At 52.4% G+C, this 25,005-nt stretch overlaps 1 protein-coding gene and 1 long non-coding RNA gene across 3 annotated transcripts; one reads left to right on the forward strand and one right to left on the reverse strand.

Annotated features, from left to right (window-relative positions):
- SDCBP2 (syndecan binding protein 2) lies at nucleotides 1–18,148 on the reverse strand. 2 transcript variants are annotated; one of them, XM_047771433.1, is made up of 9 exons: nucleotides 17,774–18,148; nucleotides 8,316–8,388; nucleotides 7,588–7,654; nucleotides 6,889–6,989; nucleotides 2,628–2,786; nucleotides 1,784–1,959; nucleotides 1,533–1,704; nucleotides 738–829; nucleotides 1–491 (listed from the first exon to the last, which is right to left on the reverse strand). In XM_047771433.1, the coding sequence occupies exons 2-9, from the start codon at nucleotides 8,367–8,369 to the stop codon at nucleotides 437–439; spliced, it is 876 nt and encodes a 291-aa protein (XP_047627389.1). In that variant the 5' UTR covers nucleotides 8,370–8,388; nucleotides 17,774–18,148; the 3' UTR covers nucleotides 1–436. The 2 variants fall into 2 exon arrangements, with proteins under 2 accessions (XP_047627389.1, XP_047627388.1); XM_047771432.1 differs by having other exon boundaries at nucleotides 8,316–8,444.
- LOC125122730 (uncharacterized) lies at nucleotides 13,891–24,251 on the forward strand. Its single transcript, XR_007133882.1, has 2 exons — nucleotides 13,891–14,016; nucleotides 22,112–24,251. It is a non-coding gene; the product is annotated as an uncharacterized LOC125122730 (long non-coding RNA).
- The last annotated feature ends 754 nt before the right edge of the window (nucleotides 24,252–25,005 follow it).

The following is a 25,005-nucleotide window of genomic DNA, read 5'->3' on the forward strand; positions in this document are numbered from 1 at the left end:
TTTTATTTAAAATCATCTCTTTATTCAAAAGAAAGTTATAACTATATACAGTTTGTGACAAAGAGCAAGTCAAGGAAACAAACAATTCTCACAAAAACTGCATTCTCTCAAAACATGGAACTGTTTTACTGGTAGAGGCAAAATTTTGAAAAGGACCCAGCTGCAACTTTAGCCAGCCTGCCTACATGCCCAGCATTTAAATCAGCACAGAGAATCACTGCCTGCGGGCCCTGCCCCCGCCTTAGCTCAGTTAAGAGTCTGAGAATCCAAGGAGGCCAGTGTGTTTAAATAAATGACAGACCCACGTGATCCAGTGTCACCCCACCTGTAGTAAGCACCCCCTTGAGACAGCCCCTCCCCCAGGCAGCAGCCTGTCATCCAGGGGCCCTCCCTTCCCTGCAGGAGGATGGGAGGGCTAAGCTGCTCTCCTGGGGCCTCAGACATCCGGGATGGAGTGGTCCATGGTGTGGTGGAGCAGGGTCGGGGACAACCTAGATACAGCAACAAGGACAGTCACCCAAACTGGCAGTGCCCCTCCCCCTCCCTTCAAAGCCTGGGCCTCCCTTGTGGGCCCTGAAGTCCATGTCTAAGACTTTCAAATCACCAGAAGCCACTGGCTCCCTTGAAGGGAGGGAAGGAGAAGAGAACTGGGGGCAGGCCAGGCCGGGCTCTGCAGGAGCCTGGAGGAGGCCAGGAGCTGGGGTTGGGGGGGGAAGGCAGGAGGGAAGCAGCCTTACTTTTTGACCATGTGCTCGTAGATCACGGTGGGGATGATGGTCAAGGTGATGACATTTCCAGCGGTGGCCAGAATCTCTGTGACCTCTTTGTCCTGGAAGAGAGGGGAGTGAGCAGTCACCTGGGGGCCAGAGGCAACTCTGCAGGCATCTCTCTAGAGAGGTCAGCATGGCCCCTACTGGAGGACACCCCTGACATCTGACAGCAGGGACGGGGCAGCCCCTGGGGTGAGGGTGGCAGGCCCCCAGCTGAGGCCTTGCTCCAGCAAGAACGTGGGCCTCCCACCTGGGGGTCTCTCAGTAAAAGGAGTGCCACTCCTACCCTCACTTTGAGGGCCCGTGTGGGTGTGACACTAACAGGGCCTCGCAGACGTTACCTACCCCAAGGAGCCCAGGGAACCTCACCAAGCACACATCTCCTCTGCCATCTCACAGGCCCCTGTCACACGGGGGGCTCTGGCCGCAAAGCACAAAGAGAAGCAGCATGCAGTGGGGAACAGAAGGCACACCCACCCCCTCCTTTTGCTGGGCTCCTGAGGGCCAGGCAGCCCGAGCTGAGCCCATGTGGCCCCTCTTCCTCTTCCATCTCTTGACCCGTAAAAAGAGAGGCCTGAAGAAGCCATTCAGATCATAGGGAGGACAAGAAACAAAAAGTAGCAGCAGCTAATATTTACTGAGCCTGCTCTGTGCTCGGGGCCATACAGACCTGGTCTCACTGAATCCCTGCAGCAATCTTAGGCTGAGAGACTGAGGCAAACCTTCCCCCCACCCGGTGTCGCCCAGCCGGCACCTGCTCACCTTCAGCCCAATGACGTTCTGCCCATTCACCTCGCACACGTAGTGGTTGGTGAGGAGCCCGTTGCGGGCCGCCGAGCTCCCTTTGACCAAAGAGATGACCTTTCCCTTCTTGATGACGAAGCCGACATGGCCCGTGCTGTCCTTGTGCATGGTGACGGTTCGCTGGAACGGCCTGGCAGGAAGGGACAGTGAGCTGGGTCTGGGGCGTGGCTGGGGGCGGGCAGAGAGGGTCCTGGGACCTGGCTGCTCACCTGTCCCGAACGATCATGACGATCTTTTCAGCTGATGCCTTCTTCACCGCCCGGTGGGCTTTGTCCGTGCTCCACCCGGCACAGTCACGCCCATCGATCTGCAGGATCTGGTCTCCAAAGCGCAACCCCACCAGCGACGCAGGGGTGTTGGCCTGGACCAGCTGCACAAAGACCCCCTGGGGGAGGCAGGCCCCACAGTCAGATCCCCTGCGACCCTGAGCCGGGGTCCTTTCTCCAAGCTGCTGTTTGCCTCCTGATCCTCCAGAGCCCACAGGGCACTGGGGCTGCAGTGCTACGCAGGAGATACAGGCTACCTCATTTTTCCTGGCAAAGAAACACTCCAGGCCACACAGCTCGGCTCAGAAGCAGCCGAGTCAGGAATTCAACCCCGACTGGACCGCACCCCCGACCACTGGACTACCAGGCCTCTCACAAAGGCATCTGCCACGCCTGGCTTCCGCGGTCTGCAGAGAGCCACCCAGAAGCCAGATCCCTGTGCGTGGGGAGCAAGGAGAAAGGGCCATGACAGAGAGGAGCCGCGGAGGTGCAGGTGGAGGGCCCCTAAAGCAACCCGGGGCTGGCCCATGTGGCACCTTGGGATCTCGAGAGGAAGAGCCTAGCCTCAGGGTTAGTTGGGTGGGCCTCGGCTCCCAGCCTGCCCAGCTCCTTCCTTACTGTGGACGGGGCTTCCCGCGCTGTCCCGCCTGCAGCTCCTGGGCGATGCTGCGGGAACCCCAGAGGCGCGGGGAGGAACCAGGGCAGTTCGGGCTGCAGGCACGCGGGCTCGCCCTCCGCTCTCCTCCCTCCGCGAGGCCCCTCCTCTCCCACCCAACCCCAAACCCACCTTGTCGATGGCTCGTAGCCGCAGCCCCGTCTTGCCGCGGTCGTCCTTGCACAAGTGGATCTCGCGCACCCCGGGCTTGATCTCCGCACGCAGCACCCCCAGGCTGTTCCCGGACACGGGCGCCACCAGCTGGCCCGGCGAGGAACCCGAGACCGCTGCCTGCAGACAGAGTAGCAGTCAGCCAGCCCCTGGGGCCTCATGCCTCCGGGGTGTCGGGGGTGAGGTCATGAATGGGGAAAGGAAAACCTAGTGGACCACGGGCCCCAGCCCACCCCCAGCCCACACGGTTCTCTGCAAAGGACGAGATGGGACCTGGCTGCGTGAAGCCACTAGGGGGCGGTAAAGTCCACACCCCTAATAACAACCGGGAAAGAAGAGGAAAGGAGCCCTGTTTTCCCAGGCAAGTTGGTACCAGGAAAAGAACCCTCTAAAATCCACTGAAAAAGTAAATAAAAATTTCATAGCAAATAGTGAACAGTGGAAGCAAATGGGCTCAATTTGATTTTTGCCCTGAGAAAAATTAAGCTAAAATATCAAAATGAATGGTTTCCCCCCTAAGATCTGGAATCAGGCAGGATGTCCACTCTCACCATTATTATTAAATACAGTAATGGAGAACTAGCCAGAGAAATAAGGCAAGAAAAGGAAATAAAATGCATATAGATTGGAAAAGAAGACATGAAATGGTCCCTGTATTCTACCAGAAAATTTCAAGGACTCTACAAATAAACTCCTTGAACTCATAAGTGAGTTGAGCAATGTCAGATGATACAAGACCAACACAGAAAAAAATAAATTTTGGAGTTCCTGTTGTGGCTGAATTGTTAACAAAACCTGACTAGTATCCATGAGGACATGGGTTCAATCCCTGGCCTCACTCAGTGGGTTAAGGATCTGGTGTTGCAGTGAGCTGTGGTGTAGGTCAAAGACACACCTCAGATCTGGCAGTGCTGTGGCTGTGGCATATCCCAGCAGCAGTAGCTCCAATTCGACCCCTAGCCTGGGAACCTCCGTATGCCGTGACTGCAGCTCTAAAAAGACCAAAAAAAAACCAAAAACAAAAAACAAAAACCCCAATTTTACTTCTCTATACTGACAATTAACATGCAGAAACTGAAATTAAAAATATAGTACTTAGGTGTTCCCTGGTGGCCTAGTGGGTTAAGGACCTGGTGTTGTCACTGCCGGGGCTCCAGTTCGATCCCCGGCCTGGGAATTTCTGCATGCTGTGTGTGCAAGCCCCTTCCCCCCCAAAACAATCCTACAATACTGTTTTCACTCAAAAAAAAAAAAATAAATACTTGGGTGTAATCTAACAAAACATATGCAGGAGTTGTATGCTGGAAATGACAAAACACTGATAAAAGATATCAAAGAAGATCTAAATAAGTGGAGAGACAGTCTGTCTTCAGGAATTGGGAGAATGTAGTAAAGCTGTCAATTGTCCCCAAAATGATATACAGATTTAATGCAATTAAATCTCTCCAAGATGTTTTGTAGATACAAGCAAAGATACTCTAAACTTCATATGAAAAGACAAAGGAACTAGAATAGCTGAAACTATTTTGACAAAAAGAATAAAACAGAAATCACTCTACCAAATTTCAGGACTTATTACATGGCTACGGTAATCCAGACAGTGCGATGCTGGAAAGGGACAGACACACGGATCAAGGAAGAGAAGAGAGAAACTGAAATTAGCCTTACACAATAGGAGCTTTTTCACAGAGGAGCAAGAGCCATGCAATGGAGGAAGAATAGTCTTTTCAACAAATGGTGTGGGAGCAATTGAACATCCATAGGCAAAATATGAACACTGATCTCACATTTTATACAAAAATTAACTCAAATTCAATCAGAAATTTAAATGTAAAACATAAAACTCTTAACAGTCTTGGAAGAAAGTAAAAGGAAACATCTTGGAGTTCCCGCTGTGGCACAATAGGATTGGTAGCATCTCTGGAGCTCTGGGATGCAGGTTTGATCCCAGTCTGATGCAGCGGGTTAAGAATCCAGCGTTGCCACAGCTGTGGCTCAGGTTGCAACTGAGGCTGGGAGCAGATCCCTGGCCTGGGAGCTCCATAAGCTGAGGGGCGGCCAAAAAAGAAAAAAAAGGCGGGGGGGAAACATCTTCAGGACCTAGGGTTTGGAGAAATTTCTTAGGACACCAAAGCATGAGCAACAAAAGAAAAAAATGAAAGCTTCTTCCTCTGTAAGAAACTCTTCATGTGACGAAAGAAGCTACCCACTGGGAGAAAATATTTACAAATCACATATCTGACAAAGGACTCTAGAATAAAGTCTTAAAAATTGACTTAAAAAACATTTAGAAAATGAGCAAAAGATATGAAGAAGCATTTTACCAAAAAGCATATACAGCTGGTAAATTAAGCACATGAAAAGATACTCATCAACAGCCATGAGTGAAATGCAAATCAAGACTATGATAAGGCATCACTACGGAGCTATCAAAACGACTAAAATTTAAAATAGTGATAACACCAAATGCTGGCAAGGATGTGAAGAAATTGAAACAGTCATGCATTGCTGGCAGGAAAATAAAATGGCACAGCCACTCTGGAAAGAGTTTTTTTTTGGTCTTTTTGTCTTTTCTAGGGCTGCATCCGTGACATATGGAGGTTCCCAGACTAGGGATCGAATCAGAGTTGTAAGCCGCTGGCCTACACCACAGCCACAGCAGTGTCAGATCCAAGCTGCATCTTCGACCTACATCACAGCTCCCAGCAGCGCCAGACCCTTAACCCACTGAGCAAGGCTAGGGATCGAACCTGCAACCTCACGGTTCCTAGTCGGATTTGTTAACCACTGAGCCATGACAGAAACTCCTGGAAAAAGTTTCTTTAAAAAAAAAAAAAAAAAAGAGTTCCCATCATGGCGTAGTAGAAACGAATCCCACTAGGAACCATGAGGTTGCTGGTTCTATCCCTAGCCTCGCTCAGTGGATTAAGGGTCCGGTTGCCTCAAGCTGTGGTGTAGGTGGCAGATGCAGCTTGGATCTTGTGCGGCTGTGGCTATGGGGTAGGCCGGCAGCTGTAGCTCTGATTCGACCCCTAGCCTGGGAACCTCCAGATGTGATGGGGGCAGCCCTAAAAAGACAAAAAGACCAAAAAAAAAAAAAAAGTTTAGACGTATATTTATCACACCATCTAGCAATTGCACTCCTGGGCATTTATCCCAGAGAAACAAAAACTTAGGTCTGTACAAGAAGCTGGGCACAAACATCCATAATAGCTTAGTCTGTGATAGACAAAAACCAGAAACAACTAAAATGTCCCTTAATGGGTGAAACAAACCAGGCTACATCCATACCAGGGAACACAACCAAGCAATTAAAAAGCATGAAGAGTTGATACACACGACAGCCTGGAGAGATCTCCGGGGCATGATGCCGAGTGGAAAGAGCCTGTCTGAAAAGGTCACACACTATGTGATGCCACTTACATAACCTTCTGAAATGGCAAAATTATAGGGACAAAAACATACTTATGGTTGCTGGGGGCTGGGGATGGTGAGGGGAGGCTGCGCATGATTACGAAGGGGCCACACAAGAGAGAGCTTTGCAGTGATGACCTCGTTCTATATCTTGATTATGTTGATAGTTTCCAGGGATAAAATGACCTAGAACCTTAGACACACATTGTATCAATGTAAAATGCCTGCTTTGTTGTTGTTGTTTTGTCTTTTTATGGCTGCACCCGCCACACATGGAAGTTCCCAGGCGAGGGGTCAAGTTGGAGCTGCAGCTGCCAGCCTGCACCACAGCCACAGCAATGCAGGATCCATGCCACATCTGCAACCTACAGTGCAACTTGCAGCAGCACCAGATCCCTAACCCACTGAGCGGGGCCAGAAATCGAACCCACATCCTCATGGATACCAGTCGGGTATGTTACCACAGAGCCACAATGGGAACTCCAAAAAAAAAAAAAAAATACATCTTCTCTCAAGTCACAGGCAGCTCTTCATTAAAAATGCCTGGGCTCAGGCCTGGTTTAATGCCCTCCTTTCTCATCCAGCAGGCTCAGGCCAGCAGGTCAGAGGTCAAAGAGCAGGCAGCAGCCCTCCAGCCCCAAGGCCCATGGAAAACCGCAAAACCTCACAGCCCTTAAAACGAAGACTCAAAAATGAAAAGTGCCATCAAGAAACAGAGGCACAGCAATGCTGGGGAAGGATTGTTTCAAGTCTGTTTAAATGGCAAGACCAGGAAGGAGGGCTCTTTAGCCAAGAGACAGATACCTACCCTGGCCCCTTCTGGAATCTGAGGCAGGTTCTGCTGGACTTCTTGGCTGGAGAGGGAAAGACCCATATAATTTTCCAATTCTGCCAGGTTTGGGTACAAAACTGATGGGAAGGGAAGGGAGGAAGGAAGAAAAAATGTGTTACCCTGGGCATGAGCTTAGCCACACCCACCTGGCTCCCAGGCGGTCACTCATTTTTATTAAGAAACCAGGCCTGGGGATGCTGTTTACTCGCGAGAATGCAGCACACCCTTGAGAGCACGCTGCATCCCTGGGATCGCTCGCTGGCAGTGACAATGACCGTCCGCTTTCTCCAGGAGTGGCCTGGAACCTCCCTCAGGTACCACTTTGGTTCAACCCAAATGACTTTATTTGGCATCAGCCAGACATCGAACACAAAGGACAGCACCCGTGCTGCCAGAGGCAGGCGTCCCACCCCAGGGCAGCTCCGGGAAACTGCATGGCGAGGAGGGCAAGAGCTGGTCCTGAGTTCAAGTTCGCTACCACAGGACCTGAATCGAGGCGGCCACGAGCAACTCCAGGGCCACCACACCCATCCTGCTCTCCTCATGCAGCCTTCTTTGGGGGCACCAAGTCAGGGCAGCAGGTGCAGAGCAGCTTCCTCAGTGGCAGGCAAGAGGATGGCACTGGGAAATGGCCAGGAGAGGTCACTCTCAGCCTGGAGCACCCAGGCCACTCACCTGAAGTCCGCGAGTCATGTTCTGGCACTGGCAGGGCGGGCATCCTGGGGACGACTCTGGCCTGAGCCTGGGGAGGAAGGAGGGGTCAGCTGTGGCCGAGACCCCCAGAGCCCCTGGAGCCTGGGGCTCCCTGGGGCTGGGGGTTAGGGCATTAGGAATGCTGGTGGGCCGAAGCCGGGCCAGGGGGAGGGGTGTTCATGACCCTTTGTGAAAATGTGGCCTCTGGAGATGTCCGTGCTTCTGGAAGGGGGTTCTCCCGGGGCCCACGACCCCCCAGATGTCACGGCTTATTTACCACCTGAGGCAGCCAGACAAATTCTCAGTCAAAGAGTCCCCAGTGCTCAAAATCCACTAGGACATCATGTGGGATGGAAGGAGGAAGGGGCTTCTGGGCTGAGTAGACCAGATGCTGGGGTCTCCTCTGGAAGCTTGTCTTAGAGCGTGGGGTCTGTCTGAGCCTGGATGGAGGAAGAGCTGGGGTGGGGCTGGCACGAGACGGGTCTGTCTGCAGCCCTTTGGTTTCTCCATTTCTGCTGTAACTGCCTTGCCTCAGCCTCTAGACACCTGCTCTGCCCAGCAGGCCCTGCAGAGGGCGCCCATGGGCCTTGGGGCCTATCGGGAACTCCCAGGGGCCCCCAACACTTGACCCAAGACAAGTCCCCCTTAGTTACCCTGGCGTAATCCCCAGGGCCCCATCAGGGGACTCAGCGAACAGCCTGGCGGTTTACCTGCATGGCTTGGTCCACCTTCAGGTCCTCCAGAGATGGGTACAGGGTGGACATGGCTGCTCTTTGGAACACACTGCAGGGCACAGAGGGTGAGGGGTGAGAGGAGGCTCGGATGGATGTCACTCAGCACTGTCAGGATGAGAAAGATGTCAGGAAGGTATTACTATCCCCATTTTAGAGATGGGGCAGCTGAGATCTGACCCAAAGTCTGTTTGGTTCCCGGGCCCAAGCTCTCCATCCCTGCAGAATCCCAGCCCATCACGTTCCGCAGAGTCTGGGCTTTCGAACCTGGGCCAGAGATCACCCCAGACAGGCTGACCAGGCAAAGCAGGATGAGGGGCCGCGTTTCAAAGGCCAGACAGGCTTCCGAGGTCTGATCACTCAAGACCTAGATTCAGTCCAACAGAAGAGGTTGGTGAGCAGCTGCTGTATACCCAGGTGGCGCTAGGGGTTTGCGTAGCATCATCCCACAACCATGCAGGGTTCAGTCCAGTGTCAAGTGGGTGGGGACTTAAGATTACAAAAGAAAGGCAGCCGGCACTTTAGAATACTTCTCCTACCCCTCACAGCCCCTCCACCTCTGGGCATTTGAGCTCCTACTGTATACCAGCCATTTCCAGTCTCAAGTGACTCTTGCTTTTTTTTTTCTTCTTCCTTCTTCCTTCCTTCCTTTCTTTTTTGCCACACCCAAAGCATTTGGAAGTTCCCAGGCCAGGGATCAAATCCGAGCCACAGCTGCAACCTATGCAACAACGGCAGCCATGCCAGATCCTTAACCCACAGCACCAGGCCAGGGTTCGCACCTGCACTGCTGCAGAGACAATGCTGGGTGCTTAACCTGATGCACCACAGTGGAAACTCCTGGTGACTCTTGCTCTTGACAACAGTGAAGTAACAGCAATGCAAATTCTTAATAACAGGCACACAGGAGTTCCCACTGTGGCACAACAGGATCGGCGGCATCTCTGCAGTACCAGACTCAGGTTCCATCCCCGCACAGCACAGTGAGTTAAAGGCTCAGGCGTTGCTGCTGCTGCCTTGTAGGTCACAATTGCAGTTGGGATCTGATCCCTGGCCCAGAAACTCCATATGTTTGGGGGCAGCCAAAAAACAAACATGCACACAAACTGTGGCAGAATTTCTACACTCAACGGACTATTTTTCCAAAGGAAGGAGGAAATAGGGGAGCACCACACACATTTGCTAAGTGCCTACTAACTGTCCGGAGGAGAACCAATAGGACCTTGGAGAAAGAAACCCAAAGAAATTCAAAGGGGTTACCTCCCAGGAATGCTTTATTTCCTTCCTAGATGAACAATTTGGCTTTCTGGATTCTTTTCCATTTACCCCCTCATAACGGCTCGCCACATCTCCAGGTCTTTGCTGGGCCAGTCTGACCCAGTTGGATGCCCCTGCACACCCTCCCACCCTCGGCTCCATCTGGACAGGCCCACCCCAGCTCCTCAGGCAACAAGGTCACTGCTGCTCCCACCCAGGGCCCTGCCCTCCGGAGAGACTCTGGGCCAGCCTCCTGCCCGGGACACGTCGATTGTCCTCAGACTTCTTCCCAGATGACCTGCAGTTCCTTGGGGTCAAGGGGGGTCCCATTCTCCCTGCTGGGCCCACATTCCCTGGACCAGGTCCAGATCCTCTGGGCCTCTCCCCTGAGCGAGCCACAGGGGCCAAGGTGAGCTTCACCCATCACTGTTCCTTGTCCTTTGCTGCACCTGCTGCCTTGACCCTTATGTCAGCCTTAACCCTTCCCAAATCCCCCCCAACACACACACCATCCTTTCTAATCTGCCATCATATCCCATCTCTCCCACATCCCATCCCTAACTGCCATGCTGTTGTGCAGACCTCCAGCCTCTCCCACCCCTCTGCAGGTACCACAACATCATCCAACGAGTCCTAACTCCTCCATTGCTCTTCTCCAGCCACCAGGCCCTTTCTGCATGAACCTGGAATGCCATGCCCCCCGCCTAAAGCCCCCCAGGGGCTCCTCACTCTCAGAATCCAGCCCACATTCCCTAAAGTGGACCACAAGGCCATGACCGTTCCTCCAGAGCTTATTACTGATGGCTCACAGACCAGGGGCAAACAGATTTTATTTGGCCCTACTGAATACTTTACACATTCATATTAGTAGCCTAAATGCAATGAAGACACTGCATTCAATAATCCAACTTCACACTGCTTCTGAAAAACAGGACGTGCTGGCAACCCTGGACCGCCGCTGAATGGCCGCAACTGAGTCACAGCCAACTCCAGGGCATCCCGGACCCCAGCAGTCTCTGCTGTCTCTTTTGCTGAGACCCCTTCACTCACTGGCCCTGAGTCCCAGTAGACATTTGCTTGTCATCCCCTGCCTATTTCTCCTGCTTCATTTCCTGCCATACATCCTTCTCCCAACTCCCCTGCTCAGCTCCAGCCACAATGAGCTACATTCAGATCCTTGAATTAAAAGAACGCGTTCATGTCCCCAGGCCTTTGCATGTGTTATTCTTTCTATCTGGAGTACTGTCTCCCCCACCTCCACTCCCTACCTGGCTAACACCCAATTATTTTCAAGTCCCAAACCAGAGGGATCTTCTTTCGGGAAGCTTGCCTTGTTTCGTGCCACCCACCCTCCCCCGCTGCACAGCCCCAATCCTTGCCCCACTCATGTCCTTACACTGTGTCTTTTACTCCTCCCGTAGTTGCCTCTTTACTAGTCTGTCTACCTGGACTGGACCTTCTAATTGGCTGTGGACCCCCTAGCCCTGGGCATGGACACCAATACAATAACATTTCCAGAAGCAATGCTTTCTGCCTGAGTCTCCGCTTTTCTCCTTGTAAAGTAAAGCTCTGATGTCCTAAGGACACACACTTTCCCAGGATATAAACAAGGACGAGGGATGCCAAACAGATCTCGTTCACCTCTCAGAGGCTTGGTTTTTTTTTTTTTTTTTGGTTGTTTGTTTTTATTTAAACTACTGCCAAGATTTCAAAACCTGAAAATATAAAACTCTTTACTTCTAACTTGTATCCAAAAAAGAAAAAAAAATCGAAAGAGTTGGCAACATAAGAGCAGAAATCATGCGTGGTGACACTCCGCTGGGCTGGAGTTGCAGCCTGCCTCTTAGACGGGGCTGCAGGCGCCTTGTGTGCCAAAGTGCCCACCCAGCTGCTTTAGCTGCCTGCTTGGCTCCTGGAGGCAGGCAGCTCCAGACCTTTGCCCTAGCCTGGACTTTGGGACAGAAATGATCATCTCAAGAGGACAGGGACTGTTCTAAGGGGAGAGGGAGACTGGCTCTGACCTCCTTTAAACCAGCTGGAGGAAGAGACCCCTCTGCCTGTGGCCTTCCCCTGTGCAGATATTCTGGGGGATTTTATCTTGGGAAAGTCCTCAGGAGGGACCATCTGCCAAAAACACACCCTGTCACCAGGATCATGCATGAGTGACAGATGTGAAAATGAGAGGCAACTCTGCCCCGCTTTTTCAAACACGAAAGCAGCAGAGCAGTTATATTTTTAGCAGCTGCCCTCTGGGAGAGCAGAATCAGAAGATCCACTTTCTGGAAATCACTCCCAGGCTGGGACCACTCAACCCTTCCTCCGTATCTGGGACCCTTTCACCACTGCCACTGGGTCTCCACTAAGGTTGGGGCTCTGGGTGGAATCAAGAAGCAGGTGTTCCCCTGCCTCTCAGCAGTTCAGGACAGAGTGGGGATGGTTCCCAGGCAGCAAATATGCTCTGGGTCTCAGTCAATCATCCATCTACTTACTTATTCACAACATTTGAGTGTCCACTGGGTGCCAGCAACCTTGGACCTGTTTTAGCCATGCTCATCCCTCTGCTTGGCACACCACCCTTCTCTGCACAGTGCTTTCAAGGCTCAGCTCAAATGCTGCTTCTCCAGTTGGCTTTTCCAGGCCAAGGAACCCTCTGCTTGTTGGCTGGGTCTTCTTGTAGTCCTAAACTGAGTTGTACTGCCTCACTGTCAGGTTAGTTATCATGCTACATGATTATTATCTGGATATTTCCTCATACTGGACCCCGACTCAGAAGGGCAGGGACTGTGTCCAGTTCACCAACCTATGCCTCCCCAACAAAAGAGTGCCCGGCACATGCATGCTGGCAAAAACTGCTGCTCAACAGAATAAATCAGCGGTTTTCCAAGGAGAATACTGGAAATTTGGTGTGGGCATTTTTGGGTGTCACAAGATTGAGGGGACACTACTAGCATTTAGGCAGCGGGGGGCACAGAACAGCTCACCACCACAAACTGTCCTGCACAACTTTCCCATATCCTGCCAAACCTCCATGTAGGAAAAAACCTGTTTATAACATGTTTTATATACAATGAAACATTCCCTGGTTTTTAATACACTATATATTATCCAGAAATGTATACACCAGATTAACTGAGGAAGTTATTTTTTGTTTTGTTCACTGTTTTGGAAAATCATTGTCAATCCTTCTTATCACAGGTGAGTCACCAGGACATGCCCACGGTGTGTCTGCAGTTTGGAGGTGTCACAGTGACTCCACACCCAAATACAAATACATTTAACCTTTCACTCAGATGCTAAATATAAACTTTGGCAGAGTTCCCTTGGGGCACAGCAGGTTAAGGACCTGGGGTTGTTATTGCAGCAGCTCTGGTGGCTGCTGTGGCATAGGTTTAATCCCTGGCCCAGGAACTTCCACAAAAACGACAACAAAAAACTTTGGCAAAATTCAGTTGAATACTATTTATTATATTCAAACTTACTCATTTTATTATTTTTATTTTATTTTATTTTATTTGTCTTTTTGTCATTTCTTGGGCTGCTGCCACAGCATATGAAGGTTCCCAGGCTAGGGGTTGAATCAGAGCTGTAACCACTTGCCTAGCCAGAGCCACAGCAACGCGGGAACCGAGCTGCATCTGCGACCTACACCACAGCTCATGGCAATGCTGGATCCTTAACCCACTGAGCAAGGCCAGGGATTGAACCTGCAACCTCATGGTTCCTAGACAGATTCATTAACCACTGAGCCACGACGGGAACTCCATGCTTCTCTTCACATTGTATTAATCTTTTGCTTCAAATTTACTCATTTTAAATTAGGTACAGGCACCATTGGGTGTAATCCTGTCTGAATGTGAAGTGCACATTCTTTTATGATAAATTACTTAAATTGTCCTCATTTCTCTAGACAGGGCATCACGTTGTTTGTTTGTGTGTTTGTTTGTTTGTTTTAATCTAGGGATGGGGTGGACCCCACCTCAGGACGAACCCTCCCTCTCCCTCAGCCTCAACTTCCCGCTTTGTAAAGTGCAGCCAGGCACAAACTCCATGCACTCAGGCACCAGAAGAAGCTCCAACAGTCCCTTGGCCTCAGTTTCCCAGTCTGTCCCACGATCTCGAATTACCGATCAACTAAGGACTCCCACTCCGAACAGCTCTTAGCTCTGAGCGCAGCCAGATTGTTACGGATTACGGCGCCTGCGTAGAGACCCCGCCAGGCCGCTAGAGTGCGCTGCAGCGGCTTGGGCGCATGCGTTTCACCCACCAGGCCTGCGTGCCGCTGCCGGCAGCTCCCAAGATGCCCCGCAGTTGCGGGGTGGAAAATGGTGGCCTTGTAGGCTGGCTGCCTTCCTGGAATCCTAGAATGCTTTCCCCAGGCCCTCGTGGTTGGGGCCCACATGCAGCAAAAGAAAAAAGAAATCAGGTAAAGCAGTAGAGTAAGGGATGGGAAGTCTCCGTCGCTCTCGCGTCCCCTCTTTACGGGACCAGCGGTTATGCGGGTTAAATCGAGCTTTAAACGGACGAATGTCCCTTCGCCTCCCCTTGACTCTGACCCCTGGTCCATTGACGGTCTCCCGAAGGGAGGAGGGTGCGGTTGCACCGCCCCCTGCTGACTGATAAGATTTCATTCTCAGGCAGCTGTGGGAGGGAGGAGGGCAAAGTCGACACGCCAGTGCTTTGTGCTGGCTGTTGCTTTGCTCGTTCTGAAGAGGAAGTCCCCTCGCTCCCCATGATTTCGGAAGCTCCTTCGATTCCCGAGTATTTCCTACCCGATGTGACGTCACCGTCCCAAATTTCTTGCCCGGCCCTGTTCTTCCTGATCTGGCGTAGAGCTGCGAGTGCCCCGCCCACTCCACGCAGGTTCACTCTGAGGGCCCACCCAAGATGACAGTGTTTGCCCGGGCGGGTCACTTCCCACTGATTCTTAGGAGAGGCAGGCAGTTGGGTTTATGGGGTGCAGGATAAAAGTCTAGGGTAACGGGGAAGGTCTCCTGGAGGAAGGAAGAAGATGCTGACTGGACGGTGAAGAATGGAGGTTCAGGAGGTGAGAGCGGAGTATGTCACTCCAGGGGTAGGGAGGCCCAGGCCTAAGAGTCCAGCTCCCTTACAGATCTTTTTTGCCTCCTGAAGGTTATTAACATTGAACTCATCTTCCCCCAGCTTCGCTGCCCCTCTATAGTGATCCCACCAAATCGACCCCATGGGCTGAGCCAGAAATCCGGGAATTATCCTTAGCCTGCTTTTGCCCTTAGGATAAAGATCTCGAGCTTCCACTTAATATTCAAATCTCCATGACCTGACTTCTGGTCCCCTCCTCACTCTTCCACACTCACCCTGCATCTGTTCATTCCACACTGCTTGCTGATCCTAAAACTCACCCTGCTAGTTCATGCCTCCATGCTTTTACAGGTGCCGTTTTCTATGTCTTTTTTTTTTTTTGTCTTTTGTTGTTGTTGCTATTTCTTGGGCCGCTCCCGCGGCATATGGAGGTTCCCAGGCTAGGGGTTGAATCGGAGCTGTAGCCACCGGCCTACGCCAGAGCCACAGCAACGCGGGATCCGAGCCGCGTCTGCAACCTACACCACAGCTCACGATAACGCCGGATCGTTAACCCACTGAGCAAGGGCAGGGACCGAACCCGCAACCTCATGGTTCCTAGTCGGATTCGTTAACCACTGCGCCACGACGGGAACTCCCGTTTCCTATGTCTTGAATGCCAGTCACACCTTTCCCCGCAAGTCCCGAAAACCAAACAGAGTTTGGCAAACCTACCTTCTCTAGACCCCAGAGTCTCAGATGTGCCTATTCATCATTCCTTCCACTACTGTTTATTAAGCACCTACTGTGAGCAAGGTCTTTTGCATTTCCTGGATTGGATTTCTCCTGTGCTGTATTTGTTTTCCTGTCTCCATCTCAGGTCAGGACTGTCACTCACTTCTGAAGCCCCAGTGCTGTGGCCAGTGCCTGGCACAAAACAGGTATCTAGTTACTGTTTCTTAAAGAATGGAAAAGCACACCCCCGGGGGGAAAGAGAGCACAGAAAAGTCCTTTGAAGAAAAACCCTGGACCTAGTAAGGGAGAAAAAACAGTACTGTGATGAGGGAGATTGAAAGGCCAGCTTCTGTGATGTGACAGTGGAAGTGTGCTCAGTTCAGTGCTGATGACTTCCTGCAATTAATTGGCTCCTCTGCAAGGAAAAGAACCTGTCCAATCTGTCTTACCCAGAGAAATTTTTCCATCCCTGAACTTCTGTACTTTTTGATATTCTGAGCAATAACAAGTCCCCAACAAAGCAATCAGGTCCTCAGAAACCAGCAGGGCCGAAAAGGGGTCGCCCACCCCCAACTTTGGACTTTGGAGTGAGAACACTCCTTTGGAATGCTTTGTTCCAAAGAGCTGAAACTACAGGACGCCCACTTGTTCCTGTGGACAGCTCATCCATCCTTCAAAAGACTGTGCGGGAGGGAAGCGTGGGTTAGAGTGTCAGAGGAATAGCTCCTGGAAGGCCAAATTAGCCCAGAGAAATGGTGAGTCGGAAAGGAAGAGGCTGTTGCTAGGCCACCAGCATATACTCCCCTCCTTTCAGGCTGTACTGCCTGCTGGAGGAAAGCTGTGGACTTCTTCAGTGGATGCAGACACACTCCCGAATCCTTGTCCAGGAGGGGCAGAGTGGGAGCAAGGACCTCAGAGGCAAGCAGGATGGGTTCAGACTGCTGCCTCTGATTTGGCAGAGCAAGCATGGACATATCCCTCTGGCATGTCGTTTATTTGTAATATGCTTAACAATACTTGCATCGCAGTGTTATCATAGAGATGAAAAGCTTCTTAAAAGAGATAAGACATATATGGGAAGCACTGGCACATAAAGGGTACACAGTAGTCATTAGCTGTTGTTCATGCAGTACATTTACTGAGTGCCTAAGTCCCAGTGCTGTTCTGGGTACCAGTAATTAGGCAGGGAACAAAAGAAAAATCTGCCCTTGAGTGTCATGTCCTAGCTGAATAAGTAAGTGCCTGTGCAGTGTTAGGTGGTAGGACGTGATGGGGAGAAAGCAGGGCGGGGGCGGGAGGGGGGCGGGTAGACAGAGCCCAGAGGTCCCGAAGAGCCTCCCTGCTGGGTGGGGGAGATGGGGGTGGAAGATGCCTTTTGAGTGAACATTTCAATGGGGAGGGAGAAGCGTTGAGGCTGAGGGCACAGCCACGGCAGTGGCCCTGAGGTGTGTTCAGGGAGTATCTGAGCAGGGAGACCAAAGTCGGTTGTTGAGAGGGAAAGCGTAGGAGAGGCGAATGCAGGGGTGGTGAGAGGAGCTAGATCCAGCAGGGCCTGTGGGTCATGCTGAGGGCTTGGCATTTACTCCAGCGAAATGGGAGGCACTGGAGAATGTTGAGCAGCAGAGTGACGTCTAACTTTCATTTGGAGGATGGATTAGAGGGGCCCAGTGGGCAGGGAGCCCAGCTGAGAAGTGATGCTGGGAGAGCTGGTGGGAGTCTGGGCCAGCGCAGGGCCTGCCCGGCACACAGCAGCCCCATCTTAAGCACCATTTTCTGAGGCTCACTGTGTGGAGGGCACGTACGGGGCCCTTATATCCATTACCTCATTCAGTTCCCCCGACTGTGTGGGAGTCTCCACAGAGGAAACCAGCTCTCGGGTCAGGCCGCCAGCCCAGTTCCCCAGCAGGTTCTCCTGGCCGTGGCAGGGAGCTTGTGGATGGAAACAGCTTCAGGCAGAGAAGTAACAGAAACTGAGGCCTGCACTCGGCTCCTTGTGGAAAGTGCTCTTTGCCCTGCCAAGGGCCCATTTCAAGGAGCAAAGTGTGGGTCCCAGCCGCGAGCACAGTCCCGGGCAGACTGAAGGAGCCTGGAGAGTCCTAGCCATGTCTGGGTGAAGATCACCCAACCGTCACACCTGGCCCGGGGCTGGGGTCAGAAGAGGAAACCCCAGTTCATGTTTCGCTGCCAGAGAGAAGCACCCTGAGAGGAAAAGGCCTGGAAGTCCCCAAAGGGTCGGGACCAGGAGGGAAGAAGCCAGGAGAGAGCAGGTCATGCTGAGGGCTTGGCATTTACTCCAGCGAAATGGGAGGCACTGGAGAATGTTAAGCAGCAGAGTGGCGTCTAACTTTCATTTGGAGGATGGATTAGATCCCTTCCCGAGCTCTAGGGGCCCTGCACCTGGCTCTTACCTGCAGCCCAGGTGCTGCTGCTTGTCCTTCTCCAACCACTGCCAACGGAGTCTGTTCCTCTCCCTGGAAGGCGGTGGCCCTTGTTCTAGCTGGGTTCCTGCTCCCCCGTCAGCTGACTCATCCAGGACTGGGATGGGCCCAGGTGCGGTGTGGTGGCTGGGGCAACCTGCCTTAGGTCACCAGGTCCAGAGGAGGGCTGTGGCCTTAGTCTGGATGTGGAGGTGGGGATGGAAGCTCACACAGCTCCTCTTGAGAGGGGTGTGAACCAGGACTTCCTGGCTCGAGGTAACCGGACTTGGCTCAGACATGTAGTCCTGCTGAACATCAGGACAGATTGATGGGTCTTGAAAAGTGGCCGTACCTTGTGACCTACCGTTTCCTTTTCTAGGAATTTGTCACAAGAAAATAAAACAAGTAGCCAGTGAGGTCTCGGGGGCCCATCACTGTGTTTCTTATAATAGGGAAATCTAGAAATCCCCAAATGTCCATTGCCAGGGTCTGGTTAAATAAGGCAGCCTCTGTGGAAGGTCATAAAGCTATCAGCGTTGTTGATAAGGAAGGAACCAGGAGGAAGTGTTCCGGCAAGATATGGAAAAGTCAATATTGTGATAATCAGCTTGTGTTTTGTTTTCATTTTTCCAAAAGTGAATAGATACTGCAAACTGTCTGGGAGGACAAAACTGAAAAGGCTGGAAATCCAGATGGGGTAGGGTGGGGGTTGTTAGTTTGTACTTTTGTGTCTGTTTCTGGGTGGTGGGGTTTGGTTTTGTTAATCTTTTCTTTGAACGTTCATGATTTTTGTAAGGAGGGGCCGCCAAATTAAGGTTAATTGTTTTTAGGAGTTCCCGTTGTGGCTCAGTGGTTAACAAATCCGACTAGGAACCATGAGGTTGCAGGTTCGATCCCTGGCCTTGCTCAGTGGGTTAAGGATCCGGCGTTGCCATAAGCTGTGGTGTGGGTCACAAACGCGGCTTGGATCCCGAGTTGCTGTGGCTGTGGTGTAGGCGGGCAGCTACAGCTCTGATTCGATCCCTAGCCTGGGAACCTCCCTACGCCTCAGGTGCAGCCCTAGAAAAAGGCAAAAAGACAAAAAGAAAAAAGAAAAAAATAGATTAATTGTTTTTAGGAGGAATTTAGATGGGTTGTCTCCAGGAAGAACTAAGGGGCTGAGTGCTGTGGTGGGAGGGGCTTTTTTTCGTAACATACTTTGGGGTGCCTTTTAAATTTTGAAAAAATTTAATGTATTTAACTATCCCCCAAAACAATCATATAAAATCAAACAGAAAAGGGGGAGGAATGTAGTTGCAGTCCCCGTGGGTTGGGTTGTACAGAGGTGCCTGTCGCACTTGGTGCCTGGGGAGGGACTGGCCCTGGTGCTGGGCAGTCCCCTGAGGAATGACGCAGGGCAGCCGCCCAGGGTGGGGTGAGTGTTGGGGCTGCTCAGCAGGCCGGGTGGCCCATGTCACAGTCCCCGTGATGAGCCTGGGCAGAGACGCACCGGCCTTGGGCACATGTTCAGCCCCAGAGAGGAGGCCCTGCCGGACTCAGAGGCTTCCAGCCGAGAGCCACACATGGGAGGAAGTCGGAGGGGGAACAAGAGCAGGAAAGGCAGTTACCAGTCAAGGAGCCCTCCCTGCCTGCAGAGCGTGGTGCTGTACAGTCACAGGCTTAGGTGGCTCCCGCCATCCCGCAAGTTGGCGAGAGGCAAGGTCCCTTCTCTGAAGTCACACAGCTGCACATGGCTCCAAGGTCCTGTTTTCCGTCTGTAAGAAAAAGGCACCTGAAGCTGAGGCAAGGACACACCCGAGGCTGAGCCATCTGGGCCCGAAGCGCCGGGGAACCATGGGTGTGGACCCTCCTTAGGTGGGGTTCTCAAGGGCAAAGTAGAAAATAGAGACTGAACCAAGTGACACCCCACCCTCCGCACACCTCAGTTCACCCAGTCGAGGTCTCAAGGGGCTTTTGGAGAAGATGGAGGAGGAAGCCAACCCAGAAGGGTGAGGAACTTGCTTTTGGTCATCCAGCACGTCCGCATAGACTTGGGACTAGAACCCACGTGCTCTCACCCCCACCGAAATGCAGGGGCTCATTCCATTCCCTGGTGCTACAGCTGCCTCCGCCTCTGACTTCTCCCCGAGCCAGCCACCCAGAAGTCCTTTTTCTTGGCACGCCCTTGCTCAGAGTCTTCAGTGACATCCTGCTGAAGGGTCAGGGAGGGAGGGTCAGGGTCAGGACTAAGTTCGGGGGCCTGACAGTGAGCACTCCATGGTCCAGCCCCCTTATGACCATTTCGATTTTGTTCCCCTAACACCTCTACCCCAGCCAAGCCACATCCACTCCACTCCCACCTCACACCATACCTTTGCCTGTGCTGCTGCTTCTGGGATGCCCTCCCCCTGCCCCCACTCGGCCTAGCCAGATCCGCTGAGCGCCTCTTCCAGGAAGCCTCCTGATCCCCCACCCCACCCACGTGGCCAGATAAGACAGTCCTGTGGCTCTTTGATAGGAATCATCTTGTATTGTTCCCATGTCCTTAGGCTCCCAGTTAGACCCTAAGTTCCTTGAGGGTAGGGCCTTGTTAGTAGATCTACAGTGGCTGTTTTCACAATAAAAACTGGAATCTGTGCTCTGACCAGGATATGATTCTGCATTGTTATACTCAGGTGTGAACAGTCGTCAGGAGTCTCAAAGGTGGGGGTGCAACATGCAGCGACACTCAGCAGTGTCCTAACGGCACCCTTTGCATATCTGAGTGTTCCGCCATCATTTCCCTTCCTGCGCAGCCCAGAAGCAGCTCAGAATTTTCTCGCAGTAATGTCACAGGCAGCTGGTGCTGCCTAGATTTGACCTGTGCGATGAAACTTCTGTGCCATCTGGAGTGGGTGCTCCATGAGGGCAGGGACTTGTCTGTGGGTTCTTCTCTGCCGGGCCGAGCACCATGCCTGGCACTTAGCAGGCTCTTGGGGAGTACTTACTGAATGAATGAATGCCCTTCCTAGAAGAGTCCATCAGTTTTAAACTTAATGACTAGCTCTTACTTAAAAGATGGGCTGGGCTGGGACATCAGATGTGTGTCCCAAACCTGTGACGTTGCACAAGTTACTAAACCTCTCGGATCTTCAGTTTCCACATGTGCAAACGGAGAATTGGTACCTGCTTTACAGGCTTGTCCTGAAGATTAAATGAATCATGTGCAGTGCCTAGGACACAGCTGGAACTCAATAAATGTAGGTGTCTAGGAGTTCCCTCTGTGGCACAGTGGGTTAAGAACCTGACTGCAATGGCCCAAGTTGCTGCGGAGGCGAGGGTTCAGTCCTGGCCTGGTGCAGTGAGTTAAAGGATCCAGCATTGCTGGGCAACTGGGGTTTGGATTCAGTCACTGGCTTGGGAACTTTCATGCTGATGCACATAAAAATAAATAAAAATGAAAGTAGTTTTCCAGCTTCCTCTTGGAATGAACCCAGCTACAAGTTACAGAAACGGAAGTCATTTGGTTCAAGTGAGGATGGAGATGCCCTTCCCAGAAGAAGGGAGAATGGCTGCTGGGCAGAGACAAGGACCAGCTGCGCCCTCCACCCTCTGCGCAGAATCGGATGGTATTGAAAACCCAGGTTGTCACCACAGCTGCATCCGTGCCACTGACAACAGGAAGCGCTTGTCTGCATTACAGGCCCTGTGTGCGGGGTGTGGAGTAGAGCCCGGTCTCCTGTTGTTCTCAGCAGCCCCCAGGTTCAGAAAGAGGAGCGCCTTGCCCAAGGCCACACAGCTCGAGTGAACAAGCCTTGGCTCTGAACTGAATGGAGCCACCAAAGCTCAGGGAGCCTTTCCCATCCCCAGGCAGCTGAGTCAGGGATTTCCTGAGGTGGTGGCTGAGGACCCTGGTGAGTCAGAGGCCCAGGGGGCTGACACCCCACTTTGTCCCTCTCGGCACCTCAGCCCCTCACTTGGGAGCACAGGCACCTGCCAGAGACCCCACTCTCACGCTGCCCCAAAGAGATACCCTAATGGGGCAAGCATATTGTGTGGCTGTGGAATCCCAGGCTACCTGGGCTTAAATGCCTTCCCTTAGGCCACGTGACCTTGGGCAGGCCACTTTACCTCTCTGGGCCTCAGCTTCATCACCTGCGAGATGGGAAGAATGATTTCACATTGTATTTATTAGCCCAGATAAAGCACTCACATAAAGACGGGGCTCCTGGGAAGAGCCCATTGAATTTGAACTATTATAATCCACTACTGGATCACTGCTATCCAAGTGAGAAAAATGTATCTACTGCTGTTCTAGATATAATCAAAGATCAAACATACAATAAATTACTTGCATCCTTTCTGAAACAGAAATCCAAGTTGGATTCTCCCTGAGACCGTTACTGCAGAAACTTCTAGCAAGGAAGAAGCCAAGGTCCTCAGAGGCCCCACTGCTGTGGTGGCCGAGCCAGCCGGGCCCTCATCTCCATTCTTCCCCTCGGATCCTATATTCCTCCAAGTGCAGTGACCCCTACCACCTGCAACAGAGACCTCAGGGCAGGGGACACGTGTTAAACATGCAGGTCCTGGGGCACGACCAGCCTTGCTGCCTCCAACTCTGCACTGACTTACCTCTCCAGGTGATTCGGACGCAAAATTGCAACATGAGAACTGCTGTTCTTCCTTCCTGACCCAGTTTCTTCTCAGATCCAAAGCATACAGTGGGCTACGCGTGGGGCAAGGGGTTTTCCATCCCTTGCCTCTTTTGAACCCCTAAAACATTCCAAAAATGACTGTTGGGTGTTGGGAAAGAAACTGACATTCAGGGGGGTTTGCTGTGGAACTGGGATTTGAACCTGGAATGTGTCCGCTTTCCCATGAGTGCAGCTGTGCCACCCTCATTGTCCTGGGCCCGGGTCTAACTTTGTAATTTGCTGGTAAAAGCTGGTCGCTGCAGCCTAGAGGCACAGGAGGAGCATCACTCAGACAGCTCAGGGTGGGGGTGGGGTCCGCAGCTCAGAGAGCAGCCTTAAAGGGGAGTGTCAGCATTTGGGCCCAGGGAGGGGCGTCAGCTGGGGTTTGTGGTCACAGTCAGCAGAAACTCGCTGTGGGTTACTTAAGTGGGAAAGGAACCTGGTAAAGGCTACTAGGCGGCCCACATCCTCTGAGAGAGTTAGAGAACCCAGCTTGGGAGGTCTCACTGTGCCCATCACCCCTCAGCTCCCACTAGGGGGCACTGACATGGCAGCCTGTCCCAGTGACACCCAGACCTGGCCATTCCCCGCAAAGCCTCTGTCCCTGCTGACTACAGACCCTGGATGGAAGCACTGCTTCCTTAGGTCTGGCTTCCCCAAATACCTGCCCTGGGGGTGTGTGGTGGGTGAGTCTGAGGCCTGTGCCAGCCCTCACTGCAAAGCATGCTGGTAAATTGAAGCTGTCTTGTCAGGGAAGTGTCATTAGGTGGAGAATTCACCAGACATGGGAAGGCAGCTTGAAAACAGCATCTTATAAGGATGTCAGTGTCCACTGAGACCAGGAATGCATAGTCGAAGACCCCGCTGTTAATGAGGGCTGCCATGGCCCGGGTACCACGCCAGGTGGTTCACATCTGTTAGCTTCACTCCCATCTACAGAAAGCACGTCCAGTTTACAGATGAGCAAGCTCAGGCCTAGGGTTGCAAGATGCATGCGTGACAGGTCGTGCCATTGAGCCTGGGTCCATCAGACACCTGAGCCAGGGCCAGTGACCACCTTTCACTGCTTTTTGCCTCCTGTAGCTGGGACCAGCCCCCACACTGCCAGATGGCGGCCTGCAAGCCTGCCTCCCGGGTCAGCAGAAGGACCTCCAGCTGAGTCAGCCCCAATGGGAAGCCCACCAAGCAGAGCAGGTGGACTTCCACTTACTTAGGTGGCAAGAATTGCATCATATGGCCACATAGCTGTGTGCAAGCCTGGGCACATTATTGGAGCAATACTGGGGTTCTGTTACAAAGGAAAGGGGAGCATAGGTCCTGGGTAGGCAGCAGTCTCAGTCACTCTCGTCCATGTGCTGATCCAGCAAAGGGCCAATTCAGGGTCAGCCAGTCCCTGCTGGGCCTGAGACGCCACAGGTATCCAGCCTGGGCCTTTGGCCTCATGCACCAGGCCAGACCGCTGTCAGGCTGCGCCCCCAGGAGCCCATATTCCTCTGCGTAATCATTCCTGGCCAGGTATCACTTTACAGCCCAGAGCCCACCAGAATTATTCAGACCAGTCTATCCTAAACTCTTCACCTTTCCCTGCCTTGCCTTTCCCTTGGAAACCCCAATAAAGGCCGTGACCTAAGCATGCTCCCCTCCCCCTCTCGGCCACCCTGTTCCCCACCCCCCCGCCCCCTCCTTCCCCACATGGCAGGCATGCCTCCTGTGGCTAGGACCTGTTCAAAGAAGAACGTTTGTTTTCCTGAGCTTCTGCTCTGTGGCTGCACCTGACAAACCAAGTCCTGAAAGAATACAAGACAGGTCTCCAGAGACAGAATGTCCTGTGCCATTCCTCAGCTCCGCCGTGGTGTGACTTTCTAGGCGAGGTAGGCAAGGTCAGGCTGCAGTAACAACTCAAGTCTTAGCGGCTCCCAGTGTGAAGTTATTTCCCACGTGCCCGAGTATCCATCTAGAGCTGGCAGAGCCCTCCCCATCGCCTCCTTCCAGGGCCCAGGGCGACAGAGCAGCTACCCCCTCATAGGCTGGCAGAAGCCATGGGCGGAGGAGAGGGTCTCCACCTAGTAACTGAATACTCCAGCCTGAGGTGACACATGTCACTTCCGCTCACACCTCCTTGGCCAGGGCTGGACATGTGACCCCATTCAATCACAAGGGGGCAGGGAGTGCCAACCTACCATATGCCTGGAGGGCAGAGCCTGGGAAATGACATGGAGAGTGACATTAAGGACCACCTCTGGCCTCTGGGGGGGTCTGCCAGACGACTGTGGTCACTATGTCCTGGGGGTTGGGGTGGCTGCCACTGAGTCCAGTTGGGACCTACCTGGATGGGAGGGGGCTGAAGAGGAAAAAGACATCTGACACCCCAGAGCCTAGAGCTGTCGTGCCAGACAGAACTTCCAATCCAGACAGGCGCCTCAGTTCCTCTTATGTAAAATCAGAGCAGTATTTCCTAACTGGCAGATTTTAGTGAAGATGCTTTAAAATACATGAGTAACATGGGGAAAAGTGCCTTTGTACTCTCAGCAGCTTTTTGTGGAAAGGGGCACTTTCAGTGGAAGACCCTTG

The sequence above is a fragment of the Phacochoerus africanus genome, chromosome 3, assembly GCF_016906955.1.
Source record: "Phacochoerus africanus isolate WHEZ1 chromosome 3, ROS_Pafr_v1, whole genome shotgun sequence".
Taxonomy (NCBI): Eukaryota; Metazoa; Chordata; class Mammalia; order Artiodactyla; family Suidae; genus Phacochoerus; species Phacochoerus africanus.

Bases quoted from the DNA above. Each gene is read 5' to 3' on its own strand.
- SDCBP2 (XM_047771433.1), bottom strand. From the start codon at position 8,369: ATGTCCACCCTGTACCCATCTCTGGAGGACCTGAAGGTGGACCAAGCC. The intron at 7,655-8,315 runs GTAAACCGCCAG...CTTCCTCCCCAG, and splicing joins AGGTGGACCAAGCCATGCAG to GCTCAGGCCAGAGTCGTCCC. The intron at 830-1,532 runs GTGAGCAGGTGC...CCTCTCTTCCAG, and splicing joins AGAACGTCATTGGGCTGAAG to GACAAAGAGGTCACAGAGAT.